The sequence below is a fragment of the Ochotona princeps genome, chromosome 1 (genome assembly GCF_030435755.1).
Source record: "Ochotona princeps isolate mOchPri1 chromosome 1, mOchPri1.hap1, whole genome shotgun sequence".
Lineage (NCBI taxonomy): Eukaryota > Metazoa > Chordata > Mammalia > Lagomorpha > Ochotonidae > Ochotona > Ochotona princeps.
This window is the reverse complement of record NC_080832.1, coordinates 55569264-55590603: the sequence shown is the minus strand read 5'-3', so window position 1 is coordinate 55590603 and position 21340 is coordinate 55569264. Positions and strand designations below refer to the sequence as shown.

Here is a 21340-nt window from a genome sequence, read left to right as displayed (position 1 = left end):
TTCTGCATGATTGGCTTGTGTTTTTAAATGTTCTCTATGCCCACTGTGTAGTACAGGACTTTTTAGTTACAATTCTTCTGTAGGAGGTGCCTCTCTAACCATTTGGAACATGTCTGCTATGTATTTTCTTAAAAAATAAAAAAAAGATGTATTTGTTTGTTTGTTTGAAAGGCAGAGTTAGAGAACAAAAGAGAATTTTCATCCACTGGTCCACTTTCCAGACAGCCACAATGGCTGGGTATGTGGCAAGTGGAGACCAGAAGCCACGAACTTCATCCACTTCTCCCCCGTGGGTGGACAGGGGCCCAAACAGTGTAGTAAGTTTTTGCCAGGGTGGGCATTGGTTTAGCAGTTAAGATGCTGCTTCGGATGCCTGCATCCATGTTAGGATTCAAGCCCCGCCTTTGCTTCCGATCCAGTTCCTGCTAAAATGCATCCAGTATGCACACTAGGAGGCATCAGGTCATGGCTCCGGCACTTGTGTCCTTGTCATCTATGTAAGAGACTTGGGTTTGTGTTTCTGGCTCCTGCCTTTTGACTGACTCAGCTCAGGCTGTTATGGGCATCTGAGAAGGAAACCAGTGGATGGGAGTTCTCTCCAGTGTCTGTGTCTTTACCTTTCAAAATAAATAAGGCAAGTTAAAACAAATAAGAGGTGTTCCCATTAAAGCCAAGAGGAGTTATTTGGAAGGATGATCATTATGGATTGAAAAATCCTGTTATTTAAACAGGTACAGGTGAAATACTAATAAAATGTTAGGAAGAAGAAGGATTATAAATATAGAAAAGTGCACTTGGATTAGTTGTACTGAAAGGTGAAGTATTATTGGTAAAGGCCTAGTGAACTGCAGGCAGAAAGGGATCCATTCTGTAGACCCTGCATCAGAGGTATAACTGACATTGATTAAGTGTCACATACAATGTTTAAAGATGGTAATTATCATCACATAAAAGTTTGTGATCTCACCGTTCTTGTAATTACAGTACTGCTTGTCCCAATTCTATTCGGTGAGAAAGCATTGATTGGATTGATTACTGACCAAATTAGAAAAAAGAAGAAAGTTAAGAGAGGAAGGGAAGTATCCATGAACCACATGTATTCAGTCCTCTTTATATCAACTAAAAAATATAATAAAATGAAAAGTGACGCGTTAATTTTAAACATCGTAACAGAACTTTATTTGTATGTTAATTAATATGTCAGCATACATCATATTTGCAACTTTTCTCTAAAACCAAATTTCTATAAGTTGAACCAGATTTTTAAGACAGAAACAGGTTGCTAGTAACCTTCAATGGCTTCATTTCCAAAGCATTTTTCAAAAATCTTAATTTCCCATGCTAATGTAGATTTCTAGGACCTACTTCTTACTTAACCTGTGTTATATATATATTTTTTAAAGATTTATTTTACTTTCATTGCAAAGCCATATATACAGAGAATAGGAGAGACAGAGAGGAAGATCTTCAGTTCAATGATTTACTCCCCAAGTGACCTCAACGGCCAGAGCTGAGCTGATCCGAAGCCAGGAGCCAGGAGCTGCTTCTGGGTCTTCCATGCAAGATGCAGGGTACCAAGGCTTTGGGCTGTCCCTAGACTGCTTTCCCAAGCCACAAGCAGAGAGCTGGATGGGAAGCAGGGCTGCCAGGATTAGAACTGGTGCCCGTATGGGATTCCGGCATATTAAATCGAGGACTTTAACCACTAGCTCACCATGCCGGACACTGTTTTATACATTTTGAGACTTGTATTTTTATCTACAGTGATTAATGACAATCAAAAGAAGGATATAATGCTTTACAATAATGACTTACTGGAAAATTAAAATGATAAACATACATTCCATAATCTTATATTAAACATAAAATGATCTTGACTCTGATAAATCTTTTCGCTGATCTGATTACCCCAGTTTTAACACACTGAAAATTTTATTACTACCAAATCTTTATTAGAACTTCTAGTAGAAAGGAAACCATGCTTTTTTAAGAAGAAATTTTTCTTTAAAAAGTTATTTTAGGGCCCGGCAGCGTGGCCTAGTGGCTAAAGTCCTCGCCTTTAACGCTCTGGAATCCCATATGGGTGCCAGTTCTAATCCCAGCAGCTTCACTTCCCATCCAGCTTCCCGCTTGTGGCCTGGGAAAGCAGTGGAGGACAGCCCAATGCTTTGGGATGCTGTACCCGCATGGAAGACCTGGAAGAAGTTCCTGAATCCTGGCTTTGGATTGGCATAGCACCGGTTGTTGCGGTCACTTGGGGAGTGAATCATCAGACGAAAGATCTTCTTCTCTGTCTCTCCTCCTCTCTGTATATCTGACTTTCCAATAAAAATAAAGAAAATCTTTTTTTTTTAAAAAGTTAGTTTTAAAGGTAATTGTGGAGAGAGAGGGAGGCACAAAGAGAGAGATCTTCCACCTGCTGGTTCATTCCCTAGTTGGCCACAGTTGGAACAGGGCCAAGCCAAATCCAGGAGCTTGAATCGTCCCTGGGTCACTCTTCATAAATGGCCGTAATGGCCAACATGGTTCATGTCAAAGCTAGAAGCCCATAGCTCCATCTGAGTCTTCCATGAGGGTGCAGGGGTCCAAGCACTGGGCCTTTTTTCTACTGCCTTCCCAGACCATTGGCAGGAAGCTGGATCAGAGGTAGGAGCAGCCAGTCTCAAACCAGTACCCGTGTGGGATAGCAGAATTACAAGAGGCGGCTTAATTTGCTATCCCCTGAGACCATATTTTTAATGGAAACAGACTTTCCCTTTCTAGGGAGAATGGCAGACAGCTTCCTTTTCTTCTATTTTATATTCTTGAGGGGCCAGCATAATGATGGGATGGTTGAAGCTGCCTCCTATCACACCAGTATCCTGTATGATCAGCTGCTCTGCTTTCAGTACAGCTTCCTGCTAATGCACACTCTGGGAGGTAAGAAATAAAGGCTCAAGTGCTTGGGCCCCTGCCACCCACAGGAGAGACCCTGATGGATTTCCTGCCTCCTGCCTTTGGCCCGAACTAGCCTTGACCATTCTGGCTATTTGGAGGCAATGACCCAAAGGGTGGAAAACTGTGTCACTGTGTCTTTTATCTGTTGCTTCCCAAATGCATCGAAAGGAAGCTGAGTCAGAAACACAGAGTGACTGGAACTAGAGCCAGTTACTCTGAAATGAGGATTCAGCATCGCACGTGGAGGCTTCACACTTCCATCATCACTCTCCCACTCCAGAAGTCAAGGAAGACAGTATAAATCTATCATTAAAAAAACAGTACAAGTAAAATCAAGCTATGTAAAACTACTAATCTGTAGCTGAAATGTTATGTGATACTACTATTGAACAGTAAGGAAAATATTGGGTTTGTCCTACTTTTTACGTAGAGAAAAAGTAGTGGTGGCTTTGCAAAAATAAGACTTTATATTATGTTTTGTGTAAAAGGCATCCAGGAAATTGGATGATCTTGACTGTTCACATCAACCTCCTACTTAAAAAACTTATAAGACCTATCGGCGTGTTTTTGTTTTAAATATGAGGCATTTGAGTCAAGAATTGTTAGATCACAAGTAATATCGTTAGAGGAAAGGCATAGTTGTTGGTAAGACACGGTGCCATTTTAGACTACATTGTCTAAGGTGTTCAACTCTTTCCTACACACAAACAAATGGATTATATGGGAAAGATTGCATAACTTTATTTATCTTTGTTTGAAACTGCCGTGCACATCCTAAAACAATTTTGCAATCAGAATTATCAGCCCACTAAGCAGCAAGGAGTTTGTTTTGTTAATTGCTCTACTTAAACCTAATTAGTGTGGGGTGGAGTGGCCTTGAAGAGGAGGGAGGCCCTAAGGACTGGCAGAACATTTGACAAAGAAGGCTTGCATCCAGCGGCACGTATGGGTGAGAGTACACAAGAGCACATTGCTTTTGGTTGGGAAACTTCTCACACGTGTATTTAGTGGGTGAACCTCCTTTTTAAAAAAATTGTTTCTTTTTATTTTAAAGGCAGATTTATAGACAGAACAAGAGAGAAGATCTTCCATCTACTAGTTCACTCTCTACATAGCTGCAGTGGCCAGAGCTGAGCTGATCTGAAGCCAAGAGCCAGGAGCTTTGTCAGGGTCTCCCATATAGATGCAGGATCCCAAGGACTTGAGCCATCCCTGCTCTCCCAGACCACAAGCAGAGAGTTGGATCGGAATTGCGGTAGCCAGGATTTGAACCGGCACCCATCGGGGATGCCGGCACAGGCAGTTAGAGGATTGGACAGTTGAGGTACCACACCAGGTGACCCTACTTTCAAGCGCTGTTGTCAATGGTAGGTTCTTCCTTTCCCCTTAAGCACACGTGGTTTTCATGTTTGTGGCTCCTGCCCTAGAATATTTTTTAAGCCCCATGAACAAGGACTGAGAGGTAGTATACTTTCTCTAGAAAAGGACAGCTTTTCTCAAGCCTACTGCAGTAGCTCATTCACAACTTGGATCTCGGCCCTGGATTTGGTCCTTTCATGCTATATACCTGAATCCGTCATCCAGTAGATCATAGCCAGGCACAATGCCAGTGCTGGGTTTTCAGAGAGGCCTGTGATCACTAATAGTGCCACAAGCAGAAGACCATGGAGAGAGAGCCTTGCTCAGCAAGAGAGGATCGTGGGTGGAGAGTGAGATGGTCCTCAGAAGGAAATGGAGCCCAACATCCCCCGTTTTCATGGGACACACAGGCTCAGCCTGGAAGTCAGGCTCAGCACTGTCCCCCCAGGAACTCCCCAGTGACACAGCAAGCCAGTGCTGCTGGCTGCCTGTGGTGTTGCATCTTTGCTGGCCGGAAGTTCTGAAATTTTAAAAGTATTTCCGAGAAATGCCCCAAATCCCAGCAATGAATTTATAAGTTGCATGCACAATTTCAGGACTCATTTCCCATGAAGTGTCTTCATCTGCAGTGGCATTTTGGAAGAACTTTCTCTCTTTGAAACTATGGGAGGGGGAATCTTTTCACGGGAGAAAGCTTTCCTTCAAGTCTGGCAGAACCTTTTTAGATGAATGTAAACTTGCTGTGGATGAAGTCAAGGGCAGTAAGGAAATAAACCTTTGATTTGTTTAAACATATCCCAAGAACATCAAGATGAATTGGTGTTATTTGTCGGAGGAGGTGAAAGCTTTGGGAGAACACTAAGTAGCAAAGTCCCTGTGATTAGTTCTTGGTGGCTGACTAAATGTATTTACTTTTTTTCCACTGGTATTTATACTAGTTAATGTGTTGCTCCAGATAAATCTACTTCCTGAGCCCATCTTTCAGCTTGTTCTCTTCTCTCTGGAGCTGACAAATGGTTTGAGTTTGACACAGTTTATCAGTTGATCCCCTGCTGAGCGCAGCCAGCCACTTGCTCAGCCTACTGCCAAGAAAAAGTGAGTTGTCTCAATTGTTTTGTTCGTAGCCCTTTGTTCAAAGATGAGTGGATTGCTTTGCTCTGGGACAGATTCTGATGACTGGGAGAGTTTCACCTCCTACAATACATACATTCCCCGTCCCAAAAGGGGTTCATGATCACCTCCTGATGGGACCACTGTAAAACTGTATCAAATGAGCAGGATGTTCCTTTCTATCTAAAGGGCAAAATTAAACTTATTTGATGATGATTTTCATTATCCAAGGGACATGCCTTTTTACTTGCAAACTACTATCCAAATGCTTGTAAGAGTTGGGGCTGAGCTGGACAGAAGCCAGGAACCAGGCAGTTAATCTGAGTCTCCCAAGAACACAAACATTTGAGCCAAATATTAGTGACTTAAATCTAAGCACACCAGTGTGAGGTGTGGGCATCCCAAACAGCAGCCACAACACCCACCCATATAATTTTATCTGTAAATATTTCAATATGTACATCTGAAACAAAGATTTCACTTAAATAGGGGGGAATCTTTCAAAGAGAGGAAACTTGGTTTTTTGTGCAAAACACTTAGAGAGGCATCATATAGTTCCCCAATATATGTATTTCCCATGAACTTTTTTTCTAAAGGTTTATTTATTTTTTATTGTAAAGTCAGATTTACAGAGAGAAGAGAGAGAAAGATCTTCTAAATGCTGATTGACTCCCCAAGTGGCTGCAACTGTCTGAGCTAAGCCAATGGTGTCTTCCAGGTCTCTTACATTGATGCAGCATCCCAAGGCTTTGGGCCTTCCTCTACTGCTTTCCCAGGCCACAAGCAGGGAGCTGAAAGGGAAGGGGAGCAGCCAGGATATGAACCAGTGCCCACATGGGATCCTGGCACATGCTGGGCGAGGACTTTAGCCACTAGGCTACCACGCCCGTGAATTTTTTGAAGACTCCTCTTACACATAAATCTGAAAGGGCTTTTGGCACCACTTAAACTTACCTTTTCAGTCTATTTTTCCATGAACTTTTTGAAGTGCCAGTGGGCAACCAACACAAAATTCTTGATGGTGGGACTTCCTGCTATTTTCAAAGCTGTGTTTCTTAAATTACAGGTTATTATAAATGCTTTGGGATACTGAGCAAGAAAGAGTTGAAAGAGATGGCTCCATAAATATATTTTTCATAAAAAAAAATACATAGGGGCCCAGTACGATAGCCTAGTAGTTAAAGTCCTCACCTTGCATGCACCAGGATCGCATATGGGTGCTGGTTCATGTCCCAACTGCTCCGCTTCCCATCCAGCTCCCTGCTTGTGGCCTGGGAAAGCAGTCGAGGAGAGCCCAGATGTGTCCCTGCACCTGCGTAGGAGATCCAGAGGAGGTTCCTGGCGCCTGGCTTCAAATCAACTTAGTTCCAGCCATTGGGGAGTGAATCAGCAGGTGGAAGATCTTTCTGTTTATCTCCTTCTCTTTGTAAATTTGCCTTTCCAATAAAAATAAATAAATCTTTTGAAAAAATTAATATTTATAAACCCCCAAAATATGGCAAGCATATTTTTGACTGCTCCCATGGATTCTGGAAGGAGATTCTAAGGAGAGTGTGCACATGCGGACAGGCACCAAGCTGGCATTTCAGGCTCTTTTGTTTCCATGGCATTATATCCTTTAGGATGCGGGGTGAGAATGAATGTTTTACTCTGCCTGTCAGTGGCAGTGGCAGCATAATTACTGAGACATCAGCTACAAACAGAATCACTGAGGCATGTCCTCTACACACTTGGGCAGCATGCGCAGACTTGGCAACAGGCAGGAATCTGGCAGTTGGCTTGTCATTTGTGCCCCGTGCCACTTGTTGAGCCTAATGCAAAGTGCAATCTAATTGCTGATGTGTGTGCCCAGGAGCTTGATTAGCTGTTACCTATTAGAGAGCTGGCCCTGAGTTATTGATTTGGAGGCAGCCTTCTGTTCCACACCACAATGCCACTCCCTCATCCTCTACCCATCCTTCCTTCTCTGCACAGGCTGTGAGGCAGAGGAGAGAGGCAGAAGAGGAAGAGGGGTCCAGATGGAAGAAAAGAAGACTGAGAAGATCCTGTAGGAAGTAGGTCAGGTGCTTTGGAGATTAGAGAAGCTTGCTTCATCCCTGAATGCAGGAGCCAGAGACAAGTAGCATACAATTAGGAGGAATTAGAACAGCAACAAGTAGCTTGGATTTATCAGCTTTAATTGTCTATTGTCAGAGTGGCGCTTTCCTCCTGAGGATCACTGTGGCCTGCTACATCCTAATACTTTTAATGGACCTCCATTGTGGGATTATCTCTCCCAAAGGCAGTGCCCATTCTTCTCCAAGAAGCCGTTGGGAACTCAGGCTGCCAAAAGCACTGAGCTGTTAACTTGCTCTGTGAAGGGTCCCATTCTAGGGAAATGGAGTGCGCTGGTCAGTCCCCAGAGGCACACCTGAAGGGGGCAGAGGCCCATTGAACTCTGATGGCCATCCTGCTCCCTGGTGCTCCCTGGTGTGTTCTTCCAGGAACAATGGGAAAGAGATGGAGACCAGATAAGCTGGGGCTGAGGACTTCGGAATCTCCATACTATCTCCCTCTTAAAAGGTTTCCTGGCTTTATTCTTGGTCAACAATAGAGTTTTTCCAGAGATAAGGTGTCTATTAAGTGAGTTTGTTATTGTAATACCTTTGTGCTTCATCACCTCTCAGCTCCTAGGGTGGAGAGAAGGTGGCATTTAAGAGACCAGTCACCTTCTTCTAAATCTGGGCGCTGAGTAAGTGCACTGAAAAGGAATGTATTTAATGTCACCACCAACTTAGTATTTAAAAGGTTCTACCAAAGCGGTAAGGCACCCTGTTTCTCTCTCTCTTTCCCCAACCTGTACCTTGGGCGCATAATAAAACTGCACCTGAGCTTCTGGTCCAGCACTCAGGTGACAATGCAGAGAGCCAAACTGGGACGCACGCCCTGCCTGTTTGTGCTGGCATCTTCCAGGTCCGCAGTGCTACCCAAGATGCAGTCACCAAAAAGGAAGTCTTGAATCTTTCCGTAGGAAGGAGGGGAAGAGTTTCCTTTTTAATTAAAAAAAAAAAAAAAAGCAGAAGAAAAAGAAAAAAGGAAGTCTTCCTTACCCCCTTGGTTAATATCCTGTGGTTCTGGGAAAGCGAACCCCTGGCCACTGCTCCTGTCCACCCCTAACTCTCCCACCCACTGCTGTTGGGCATCCTTCTCTGGTCCCCTTCCGGACTCAACCCATGCTCTCTCTTTAATCTCAGTCTGTAAAATGCTCCCAGCCACACTCGCCTTTCTCTTTGGGCTTCTGGTCCTCCCTTCTCCCAAAACAGTCTCCTCCCACTCAGGGTGAGAAGAAAGCATCTTCCTTTCTCTCTTCCCCAAATAGACAACCAAGATAGTGACAGTAGGGCCCATTACCCTTGGTCCCCTGGTTTTTTTGTTTTTTGTTTTTGTTTTTTTTTTAAAGATTTATTTACAGGACTGGTGTTGCAATAAATAAAACATTACCTGTGGAGCCAACATCCCATATGAGTACCGGGCTAGCATCAACTGCTGCTCCACTTCTGATCCAACTCCTTGCTAATGTCCTGGAAAAACCAGTAGAAAATGACATAGGCAGCTGGGCCCCTGGCACCCACGTAGGGGGCCCAAATGAAGCTCCTGGTTTCTGACTTTGGTCTGACCCAGCCCTAGGGGGAGTTAGCCAGTAGCTGGAGAATTTTTCTCTCTCAATCTCTCTATTTTTGAAAGGCAGAGTTTCACGGAGAGAGAATCTAGCCACTGGGTTACTTCCCAGGCACATTGGCAGAGAGCAGGATAGAAAGTAGAACAGCCAGGACTCAAGCCGGCACTCATGGGACACTAGTGTCACAGGTGGGTGATGGTTTAAACCAGTGGACCACAGTGTCAGCCTCTGTTGGACATCTGTTAACAGTTCCTTTGGTCCCTTGTTAACAGTTCCTTGTTTGCCTTCAGGGTTCAGACATGATCTCTGGTCACATATTAAAGTCCTTCCCATGTCTGAAGATTCACCACGATAAAAACATAATTAGAAAAAAAAAGTACTGGAAATCAACCTCAGTTCCCCCTCTCAAATCATATGGAAGTGATTATTATTGCTGGTATATATTAAGTTGGCAGGTCTCAAGCTAAATGAATAATTTAAAGATACATATATGATAAGAATCCAGCCGTCTGTCTGAGGTAGTGTGAAAAATATACTTAGACATAATGACAGGGACTTGGGTAAATACTGAGGCCTCAGGCATGGTGTGGGTTTTATAAGGTCCTCCAGATAGCATTTACCCTGTCTTCATGCCTACCAGGGAAAGGCGCTGCATTTTGATTCTTCAGTTTGCCTAATTTGTGTTTCCCTTACTGAGGAAGTCAAACCATTGACCTCATTGCCAAACTTCTAGTATCCCTCCTAGCTCACTATCCCAAGGCTCAGGCCCCGGGTATGTTTTCTAAAGGTTTGGGGAGAAGGGAGCTGTGTCTTAAGGTGGAAATTTGGGCTATTTTTAAATGGATGAAACACATCGTTGAAATCTATCACACACGTCATACCAGTGACACACAGGCTGCATTGTAACACAGCATGTGTCATGCATGCATTCTCTCTCTCTCTCTCTCTCTCTCTCTTTCTCTCTCACACACACACATACACACACACACACACACACACACACACGTTCTTGTTCATCTTTGCAAAAGGAAAGCAACCAGGAAGTCCAGCACAGCGATTTGAGTTAAAAAGACTGTTGGAGTTGAAACTCCAAGTAACCCTCTGGTGCTCAGCCTGGCTTTGAGACATGTGGGAAGGCTTCAAAGCCTACATGCCCCTCTGTCAGGCTCAAGCTTAACAGTTGGTCCCCAAATGTTTACCAGCATGAAGATGCCTAACTTACAGGAAGTGGGAAATGGGTGTGGGGGGTGAGGGCGGGTGGGTAGGGAGTGGGGAGCAGAGGGTGGGGGGTGTTCTCTTGATGTGGTTAGCCTGTCATTGACCTTGTTTGGGTATAGCAGGAGTTGAATTAGAAAATGAAAACATGTTTCATCTTGGGCACATTTCATCCCATTTTTTACTTTCCTTAGGAAAAAAAAATTATTTCCCCAAGTGGAGTCAGGTCTCCAGATTGAATACTCCCCTCCACTTGACAATAGCCCTTCCTTCCTCTCCTCCAATATAGTCATCTGGCCGCCTACATCGCCACTCGCAGCCCACCCCACCGAGAACTGGGAGCCAAAAAGCTGACCCAGGAGCTGCCGCTGAAATCGCAGGGGCTGGTTGTGCTGTGGTAATGGTGTTGTCTAAGGCTGAAGAGGAGGCTCTTAGAGAGTTCTGGGACATTTGTGATGCTGCCTGCTGTGGTATCATGACTGCCTGAGAAATGCGGATTAATAAAGGTAACCCACGCTTCTTGCTGGCATTCAAACAGGGAGGGAACTCAGAGGGATACTAAAATCTCACTAAGGTATTACTCAGATAAAAACATTTTGACACTTGGGGTTCTAGGATATGACAGCTTCACAGTGCTCTTGGCACAAGTGTGCCATGGCCAGTAGCTGCCAGCTCCTGCCAGTGCCCTACAGACATGCCCCTCGGGCCTTCTAGAAGGGCTGAGTGGACTCCAAAGGACCAGGCCCACTTCTTCCCTGTGAACAGTTAGCTTTCCTGTTGCAGAGCCTGCTTCCATTCCTTGATTCTGTTTTGTTTCTTATCATCTTAAATGACATTGTTGTCTGTTCTTGACCGCTGTAATCATAGGCAAAATTTGCTTGGAGGGGTTTCTTAATTCACTTTTTTGTTCTTTACCTATCGCTTTGAGACAACAAGTCAACATTTGAAGGATTTTGTATTCGACTACTCTGTGCCTTTACTTTCCTTCAAGTTCCACCCTTGTCCAGCTCATAGGGAGCACCTGGAACTAATTTTAGGGTTGCCTAGCTAAGCCTCACACTGGTATTTGATGTCTGCGTCTTCCCCAGACTCAAGCCCATTTCACCACCTCTGAAGGTGAGTGCAGGCTGATATTAATTAACAGTGAGTTGATTCACTGACCTCTTCCAGTCATTAAAGCAACTATTTGGCCTAAAATAGCCCTCTTTCCCACCTCAAATACCCAACTTTCTGCCTGTGCCTTTCCTCCATCATGGCTGACTCATGCTCATTTGCTTGGTCTATGTGGCTTTAAGAGGACGGCTTGATCCTAAAAGGGAAGTGAAATACTCTTTCACATCTGCAAGGGAGACTGTGAGCAGCAGGCCAGCCTTCAGTATGACTACATTGTTTTTCTGTCCATTGTAGCGCTGACTCAGCATCAGCTAATAAACCCTCTCGAGGAGGCTGGATTTCTCTTGTTTAATTATCATCTTTGAGCTCTCCGAGAACTCTTGGGGAGGGTTCATTCAGTTTTATACCCTTAGCACATCAGCTGTCAAGGGCCCGCTTCCTCTTGGTGCTAGCGTCCCCTCTGGCATAACGTGTAATAACACGGACCTGCAGTCAGTGGAGAGTGTGTGTGCTACGCATGTCCCCTAGTGGGAATGTAATTGCTGTGTGCTGCTACGGAGATTCTACAAGGACTTAAGACACAGATACCATCTTCTGGCAAATAATCTAAATAACTTTTTTGGCTTCCCCCTTCTTCTCTCCCTCCACCAAAACAAGCAAAAAATCTGAGAGAGAGAAAAAAACTATTTAAAGATAAACAGACATATTTTTTATGATTGAGTGGGGCTTTTGTTTTGCTTTGTTTCATTTCTTCCTGTAAACAAATCATCAGATGTCCACTTCATTGCATGACTAAGTTAGTATCATCAGGTTAGGACTGGGTGTGTGTATGTGGGTGTGGACGTGTGTGTGGGGGGGTGTATGCACACGTATATTTGAAAGGCTAGCAAAGATGTTGAAGTCTAAGGTCGAAAGAGAAGACGAAAAAAGCAAACACAGCTACCTATGGTGAGGCAAGCAGGAAAAGTGGAAGACTCATGTTTCAGTGATCTAATAGTGGTCATTGTACTGGGGTGCTCGCTATAAATGGAGTCTTTGCATCATTGTTTCTCTGAACTGGAAGATTCCTTGCTGAAGGCACACATAGAGAGCACTGAAGGAAGTCGAGCATCTGGTTTGTTTTGTAATGAGAAGCAGGAATGCAAGGTCCACGCTCTTCATAATAAACAAACAGGACATTGTATGGCATCATCACAGGATGTCCTTCCTTCAACAGAGGCACTGGCTGGGCTGGGGCTGGAGGAAAAGCCAGCCAGGGCTCAGAGTGAGCCCCACTAATTACTGCCTCGGATGGCTTTCCCCTCTCAGTGACCAGTTCAGTATCCCCTTAAACCCTCTGTCCATTTTACTAGCCCATTGCTCCTAAGTCTGCCTTGGGTACTGGGAAGAAAAGAAACAGAGTGGGATGGCGGGGAGAGGGTTTATCTGTAGGATCCTAACTTTTTCCCATTTCCCTATTTACTGAATAGTTGAAAGAGAGAAGTTAGTCCTGCCAAAAATGAATGTGTTTAGTTACAAGCAAGGAGAGATGGCGGGGCGGGGGGTGTAGAGGGGAAGGGAAGGAGTGCTGGAGTGCGAGGAGAGGGGAACGAGCCTTAACACGGGCGCTAGCTTGGGACTGGACAGATACATGGTGTGTCATTTAGAGGCAAAATCAATTGAAGTTGCCCTTTACAAGTTCGTGGCGCGCGGCTGTCTGGGGTCTGCGGGCTCCAGAGCTGAGGAACCACAGACGGTCTGTCCAGGTACTTCTGAGGTTTCCTTTCATTTGGGGAGTGTGCGCCCCCTTGATCCGCGCCGCAGCAGGAAGACGGGCGGTCTGCCTCTAGAATACAATACCGGCTTAAATCGACGCCGGGGTTCTGGGCCTTCAAAGGGAAGTCGGAAGATTCCAAGTCATGTTGAAATTCACATGCGAAGAGAGGAAGCTGTGCGCTGGGGAAAGCCCTGAGCCGGCTAAGCTCCGGCGAGTCCAGGTGCCTGAAGTGGCCACGCCCCCACTCCCGGCAGCTGGTAGCAGTGAATCAGACGAGTGGCTAACGAAATCTACAGCAGGAGGGAGGGGAAAGGAGCCGCCGAGCTGGTTCACACTGACACACACAAAGTGCAGCCGTGACACTCGGCCCTCCAGTGTTGCGGAGCGGTGAGAGCAGCGCGCGGCACCTGTCCGCCCAGAGCCGGGGCGCGGGCGCCGGCAAGCAGGGATCGGCGCAGCGCGCGTCAGTGCAGCTCAGCCCGCCCGCCTGGACGCGGGCATGATGTGGGCCGGGTACACTTGAGCCGAACGCGTCTCCGATGTTGGATATTTGCTTGGAAAAGCGTGTGGAGACGACCCTGGTAAGGAAGTTGATTTTTTTTTCTTTTGGTTTTGAAATTGATCTGGGAACTTTTTTTTTCTTTCTAGTTTTTGTTTTTGATCACGTACTCGGGGTAAAAAGAAAAGCTTCTGCTTGGGTGCGCTTAGGACTGTCATACATTTTTTAATGACTTTTTCCCCTCTTCTTATGGATCATTAACCCTTCCATTTCCAGATTGCCATTTCAGTCCTGGCTCTTGGCCGCTCCCGTCTAACCAAGCAATTCTACCGGGTTGGCTTAAGTCGTCTATTTTCTTTTTATTTCAGCATTTCTTCGGCATTGTAAAGTCTGCGTGTTGGAACTATAAAAAAAATTAAAGCCGGTTTATTTAAATCGCAACCGTGGGAAAGACAGTTCTGCCTTTTTTTTTTTTTTCCTAAGAGCATCCTATTTAGAGAAGAATTGGAAGACGCGCAGGGCTAGGTGAATGCTTCCCCGTATTCTGTTTACACGTCCGCCCTGGGGAGGATGCCCTGGCTCCTAACTTTGATCAGCCTCGGCTAATGGGAAGGGGGAAAGCGTTACAGACGTTCTTTACCTTGTTGTTTCCTTTTTTTTTATCCCCTTCCTCGAAAAGCACTTTTTCTGTGCACGAGGAGAGGATGTTCGGGAATATCCTGATCAATTTACGAGGAGAAGCGGGACTCATCCTCCCAAGTCTTTCTGTATTACAACTTGAGTTACAGTAAACTGCAGCGCATCCGTGACTTCTGGGAATCCATACACTTTCGGATTTCAGTGGAAAGGGCTATTTGCAGCTTAGGACTCCTGAAGGAATTCTCTTTAGGGAATTCTCTTGAGCAGTCCGTAGGTTTCCTGTTTGCTTCTCTTCCTCCCAGCCCACCTCAAGGGAGTTGGCGGGAGATGCCCAGACATCTAAAGAGACGGCCAGCCCGGTCGGCTGGGGTGTTTGGTCTCTCGCCCCTTTCTCGGGAGGCCCCGCGCTCGGCTGCAAGGCTAGGGGGATGCTGGCGGCTGCAGTCCCGGGCCAGCGCGCCAGGCGCGGGGGATGAGCGAGCGCGCGCAGCGCCAGGGAGGCTGTTGTTTTGAAAGTTGTTTTGCCTTGGGAGCTGGTGGGAAAGTTCAGTCTTCCCCATTTGGAAAAAGGCAGGCTGGGTTCCGCTCCTGCACCACACGCGCTTTCCATTTTTAGCTTCATTCAGAGGCAGACAGAGCTCCTTCCTCTTCCTCTCCTTGTTTGTGACACTTTTCTGAGGCAGCTTTTCCACAGTGCTGAGGGTCTGGCGGCCATGACCCCAGGCGCTCTGGGACACAGCACTGGGCACCCACAACATTTTTCTGCCGTGAGAGGTAAATGCAGGGAATTTTCAACATCCCCACCTCCAAAGTGAGGTTGCCACTTTTTTTTTTCTTTAACTAAGAGAAGCACTTAAAACCCTTGCTTCTGCAAGACAGTGTGCTTTATGCGGCTGTTTGGCTCTTACTCAACTGTACCAAGCACTGTACATCTGCTTTGAAAGTCCCTCGGACTACTGCATTAGTCACAGCCGCTGGGAGGGGAGCCACAGCCAGCCAGGGAGGCCGGACAATGGGGGATTAAAGCCCTTTCCCTCTCTCTTCCAGGCTGCCCCCAAGTGCAGCTCCAGCGCTGTGAAGTCTCAAGGGTTGGCACAGGGCACCGAGGGGACCATGAAAATGGACATGGAGGACGCGGACATGAGTCTGTGGACAGAGGCAGAGTTTGAGGAGAAGTGCACCTACATTGTGAATGATCACCCCTGGGAGTCGGGTCCCGATGGAGGGACCCCAGTACAGGCCGAGGCATCCTTGCCCAGGAACCTGCTGTTCAAGTACGCCACCAACAGCAAAGAGGTAAGCCTCTGAGTTGGGGCTGAAGGAAGTGGGTACCTTCTCCCACCTGTCCTCTAGGCCCCTCTCTCTTTCTTTCTCAGAATCTGTAAGTATCAGGCAAAAATTAGTCCCTGTTTGCATCTCTCATGGCTTTCTCTGTTCGCAAGTCAGTTCCTTCATTGCACCAGCCCTCACCCGTGCCACGCTAATTAGTAAACACTTAAATCTTGCGGCCAATGGACTTGTCTTAGGCAAGTCGGCTTGGCCTGCAGCCTGGAGTTGGTGAGCTTCAAGAAATATCTGGACCCACTGGCCATCCTCTTTGGAAGGAGCACACTTTTTCTTAGGAGGGAAAAAAGTTTTTCATGTTTCTTTTGTCTCCCTCTGGTCATTAGATGGCTTTATTCTTTTTTAACGAGCGGCTTTATGAGCTGGGTTTCTAAAATTATTCTCAAAACCTTGACGTGTTTATGAATTGAGGTGACGGTAGAAGCCGAGGGGAGGGTCATGTAAAAGCGCAGTGTCCTCTGGCCGGATGACTACAGAGCTAACCACTGTTTATCTGCGGCAGCTCCTTTGCTCTGCCTGGCTGGCAGAGCCATGCCTTATTGGCCTCTGAAGTGGGTACACTCTTTGTTGTTTCAAAGGGGCCGAAAACTCAAAATTGGAATGAGCCACTGATTTGTGTTTACCCTTTCATATAACTATGACAGCAAGGCGTGCTGGTTAGCTGTGAAATAACTTAAAGAACCACCTCTGGTTGGGAGGCTGTGGCTTCTGCAGCTGCCCTCGCTACCAGCAGCCTACTGCTGAGTCCAGATTGAACACACTGACCCCTCCTTGGCCTTGACACCAGCCCCAGTGCCACAGTGCCTAGAATAAGAAAAGATGGTGGTGGAGCAGGAACGCAGAGTTTGCCCTGGGACTATTCTGACAGCCGAGCCAAGCCAGCTCACTTTCCCCCTTCCCCTAAGGAACGAACAGTATTTGGAGGAGCTGGGAAACCTATTGGGGGAAACACTTTGCCTTGCATCTGAGGGAGAGACACAGCCATCTAGCATTCAAGAGGGCAGCTCCAACTCGCAGTCACATTAAAAGTTCAAGCTTTCTTCACTGCTGGGAGAAAGCAGGAGGATTTTATACAGAGTGGAATTTAAATTGTAGTAGTGCGTGAATGTGATCAAAAAATATAACTTCAAAGGTCAGCCTTCATGATCCCACTTCCTGAAAGGAGGGCTCTTGCCTCAAGTCTCTTACTGTGTGTGGTGCTTGAAATTCCTGTAGGATTTGTTTGGGTGTTTAAGGTTTGGCTGTGGCTTTATAATGTATGTTCATTTTCTTTTGTCTTTATATCAGATTTGTTCAACTATTGGTCTATTTCTAAGATTCATTTGTGATACATTGTCCTCCCCAACCCATTTAGACTGGATCAAGGGTCTCCATTCAGCTAGTCATCTTTGCTTTTTATTTTTACTATTCTATCATGTTCTGATCTTCCCTTCAGCTCTTAGGCTAAGTTTTTCTGTTTCCATCATTCTACTTAAAAAATGCTCTTAGGTGACTTGGCCCGAGGTTCAGAAAGATAGTCCCAGCACAGAAGGCATCAGTCTGAACCAGAGGCAGGACTTAGAGCAGAGTTCTGCCTTGAAGTGCTTTGAGATTATGCTGCACTGGCCCCTCTTGGTGTCACTGTGGTTTTAGTTATCACAGTAACATATTTCAGACTAAGCCCTCATTAAGGATGTTTGATGGCTGTTGTCTGTGCAGTTACTCCCTATTTCAGAATGTTAAGCAACTACAAACAGTACCTGTGTTCCTGAAGATGATCCTTCCGAACTTTCTGGGTTCCCTTATCCTATTTCCCCATATTTCATTGAACTAAAGCCAGGAATAGATGAGAAAGCGACCAGGAGGCAAACTTGAATGTAATCCTGTCTTGAGCTCACTCTGGAATTTGTACCTGTTTTTCTGTTTCTTTTTCCTTGTTAAACTTTGGGAAAGGACAGTTCCCTTTAGGAGGTGGGGGGTGGTGGGGGAAAGGATGGTGGAACTGAGCCATTGAGAGGGTTCGAGGGCTGCAAACTGGTCCTAGGATAAACGTTTAGTGTTGATGAAATGCCTGCATTATTATTCAGTTAGTTCTTGAAGTCCCACAAGCAGTGGAAATAGAAAGAAAAAAAAAAAACCTTTTTACATCTAGTTTTTATCTGACTGATTTATCTTATGCTTCTTGAAGTGTTTTCATCTAAATACCAGGAGAGGTTACATTATGTACTGTGGTGCTGACATCCTGGGGAATTTTTTTTTAACAAAACCATTTTTCATTATGAATTTGTGCTATGTGTCAGCACCTTTTTTTTTCTGGTTTAAAAACAAAACATACAAATCACATTTCTGATCTTGACCCCTCATTTTTAGATTTGGTGCAGAATCATTCTGCACCTTTAATGAAGCTGTTCTTACTTCCTATTTCCAGAGTGCAAACCGAATATAGACATGCTATTCAAAACTTTGAAAACTTTTTTATCTGAGGGGTTATTCTTTTATGGGGATTTTCCCCTGGTCCTCCTGAAATACTCTTACATGAACACTTGACAGAAACATCAATTTCAACGTTTATATTTTCGCAGCCCGGGGGGCCTGGGAGAGTTTTTGCCCTCAGCTGGGTCGAGGTTGCCCTCAAGAGGCACTGTGGCGCTCTGAGTCTGACCTCCAGAGGTCGCGTGCTGATAAATATCAATCTGATCACGGGCCCTTGGTGTCCACTTTAATTGAAGTCCATCATTAACTCAAGCCATCTGTACGAGTATCTCGCTGTAACATGCAATTCCCTCCCAGGACTGCCTTTTATTTGGGGGACGATGTGCTGAGGCATTGCCACGCTTCCTTTAATATAAAGATAATGAAAGAGGAAACCCTCCTCCCTCCCCACTAAAGAAAAAAAAAAAACATATCCGTTCCCCTCACTCCTTTTAAAAATAGGGTGAATTACAGGCTCAAGGTCTTGGTCCGCTGCGAGGTTCTAGTCCTCTTCACTCCAGTATCTGTGCAGTCAAAACAGAATTTTAGCTGAATGAGTCACTTTCATGGGGTGGCATTCAAGGAAGGAAAGAGATAGCTGGTAATTACAGTGATTCTAATGGAATCTGGCGTGAAAATGCTCGCATCACATTTAGACCTGAACACTGTTTCTGCTTACAGCCCACTGCTCTATGTATGTGTGTTTGCATGAAGAAGGGCTTTCTTTACCCGTTCCATCCACACACACACCCCCCCAAAAACAGCTATCCTGTATTATCTTTGCTGTCAAATTGTTCATTCATCCCTTTCTAAGCTGTCAAATCACTTTGTAAAACCAAGAAGCAGCACTGTTTTTGGTCCGGAAGCTGTATGGGATCATGTTGGAGTAGGTTCTAGAACTGAGGCCACTGCCAGAGACAGACCCGCCTAGGTGGCAGGGAGATCTGCTATGCGCAGGAGCACACCCAGAGCCCTCCTCAGGCAGTCCCAGGCCAGCATATCCATGTTCACAGGGCAGCCTGTCCCCAGCTCTCGCTCTTTAGGACCCTGGTCAGTTCCAGTGAAGTTTCCTTCCTGAGTTAGGTGATCACAGGCTTCACTAGGCACTCTGTGCCATAGGTTCTTCTAGGTTCTTCTGCTAACCGCTTGCTCCCAGCACGGGACGCTGCCAGTGGTGGGTCTGGGAGCCTGGGGTAGGCTGATGCAGGCCCAGAGGGAGAACTCTGATCTACTCACTGCCCCCACCTTCACCAGTCCTGGCTGGCGCCTAGTCCTGCTGTCCTCCAGAGTTACCTGAAGGAACACCGTCATCCCTGAATTGCAGCTTTTGTCTACTGTTAGAGAACATCTCAGACACAGATTTTTAGATTGAAAACATGTATAGAAAGCTGACTTGGAACTGATACAGGTGATTTCTAGGATTCCTTCCAATATTGCAAGTCTGATTTTATGTCTCTTTGTCTAATGGTGTGAGTTTGTATATGCCCTGTAACTGTGTAATAAGATTTTAAAATGTTAAGAGTTCTGTCCCAATCATTAAAGGTAATCTGTTACTGAAGTTCTTTTTGTTTTGTCTGGGACGTGAGGATTCTCATAAACCTCTCTTCCACAACAAACCTTCCTCCTTTTAATTGCTCTCTGTCTGCTGAATTGCATTTAAGTTATAGAAGGCAAGAACTGCTGCCAGATTGCTTGGAATCTTCCCTGGTGACTAGGCTACAATTGTGTTCAAATAGGTATTGGGTGGCTCCGGCCTTCCCACATTTCTTTTGCAGGAATATGATCCTGATTAACTTGTTTTTGGCCATAAGAAAATTATTTTTTTTCTCTCAGTGTAAATTTGATGGCTAAGAACCCAGGAGGCCTATTCTGTAGAAGAATGGCAATTTAGAAGAGAAATCATGCCACCTGTGTCATGTTCCTTGTTGGTAATCAAGTTCTGACTCCTGAGACAGTGTCTGCAGGAGACTATAATTTACAACAAAGTTGATGAACCAGTTGAGTACCTTCCTTAAAATTACTGCTTTAAAGTGGATATGTTGAAAATATCAGCGGCTAATTATTGGCTCACCAACAAATGGCATTATTTGTTTTTCCTGTTTGTCATTTTAATATTATGGAATGATCACTTAAATATGAATGTCAAGTGCTGTGTATGTCACAGAAGTCAATTCCATGAATTTTTCACGTGAATTAGCTTAATAGCATGTCCCTAAGCAGTAAGCCTCTTAGTAAGTCAGCCTAGTTAAGCTTTGAGTATATATTGTTGGCCTGAATTGCTGTGAGGTACTTCTGGGCCCTCAGTGGCTGTGCTGCTTACACACACCGGCAGTGATGAACTATTCTCAAAAGGGCCAATGCATAGATGTACGTGAGGGAACAAGAGATACACATCTTTTTTTTTTTTTTTTTTGGCTCTTCCAGAAATTCATAAAGGACCAAAAATCACGCTCTTAACTTACTAGCTTTGTTTCAACTTGTGTTAGATATAGGAAATTTTCTTTGTCTCCAGTCTAACTTAATCATCGAATACCAAATTGTTTTAGAAAAACAGTTGGCTAATAAGAAACTCACAGGAGAAAGATGGGCCTGTGAAGATATGCTGACTTCATGTCCAGGTTAAACTGAGACCTAGGTTCTTGATGAGATTTAGTGAAGGACCTGTATAAATCATGACCTGCATCTTAGAGGCCACTGATTCCCATTTGCGTCTGCCACTTCAGGTGGACGTCATCCAAGAGACACCAGGGGATCAGAAAATGGAAATAAATATTCTTTTACCTCAATCTTCCTCTCCCCCGTTCCTCCCCTCTTCCTCTACTATTTCAATAAGGCATAAGTAGTTTTTAGGCTGTTTTGAACCACAAGAAAATAAAAATGGGAAAGTGAGGGAAAGAGACCAAAACTAACCATAACTTCAAAATGTTATAAAGGACTACAGAGAGAGGAGTTCTTTTGAATAGTGATGAATTGCTTCCTGATTCCAGGTTTGGTGTCTTTTTTTTTTTTAACCCCCTCAAAAGAAATTTACGATCAAGGAGGAACTGGTATAGTTGACTTGTTTCTTTAGCCAAGCCCCACAAAGTCAAAATGTGTGATACAGCCAATCCAAGGTCATTTCCTCAGATCTTAGAAACCACAGCTCTCCTTGGTTTAAATTCTATTTCAAAGCAGGATTTTTGACCACTATTGAGTAGAACATGTCAGAGAAGAACAAAGTTACTTGAAAGATCTTTTCTTCTATTAAAGAGAACTCAGA

General features: G+C 45.0%; 1 protein-coding gene across 3 annotated transcripts in view; it reads left to right on the top strand.

The window, feature by feature from the left end:
• The window catches only part of PRDM1 (PR/SET domain 1), a 120026-nt gene that overhangs the window by 85743 nt on the left and 12943 nt on the right, over window positions 1-21340 (top strand). Inside the window, exons 1-2 of one of the 3 annotated variants that reach the window (XM_004580349.3) lie at window positions 13417-13729; window positions 15334-15582. In XM_004580349.3, coding sequence (XP_004580406.3) covers window positions 13688-13729; window positions 15334-15582 — 291 coding nt within the window. In that variant the 5' untranslated portion in view covers window positions 13417-13687. Of the gene's footprint in view, window positions 1-13416; window positions 13730-14788; window positions 15082-15331; window positions 15583-21340 lie in introns of those variants that run through there. The other 2 variants (XM_058660292.1, XM_058660287.1) reach the window with 2 other exon arrangements.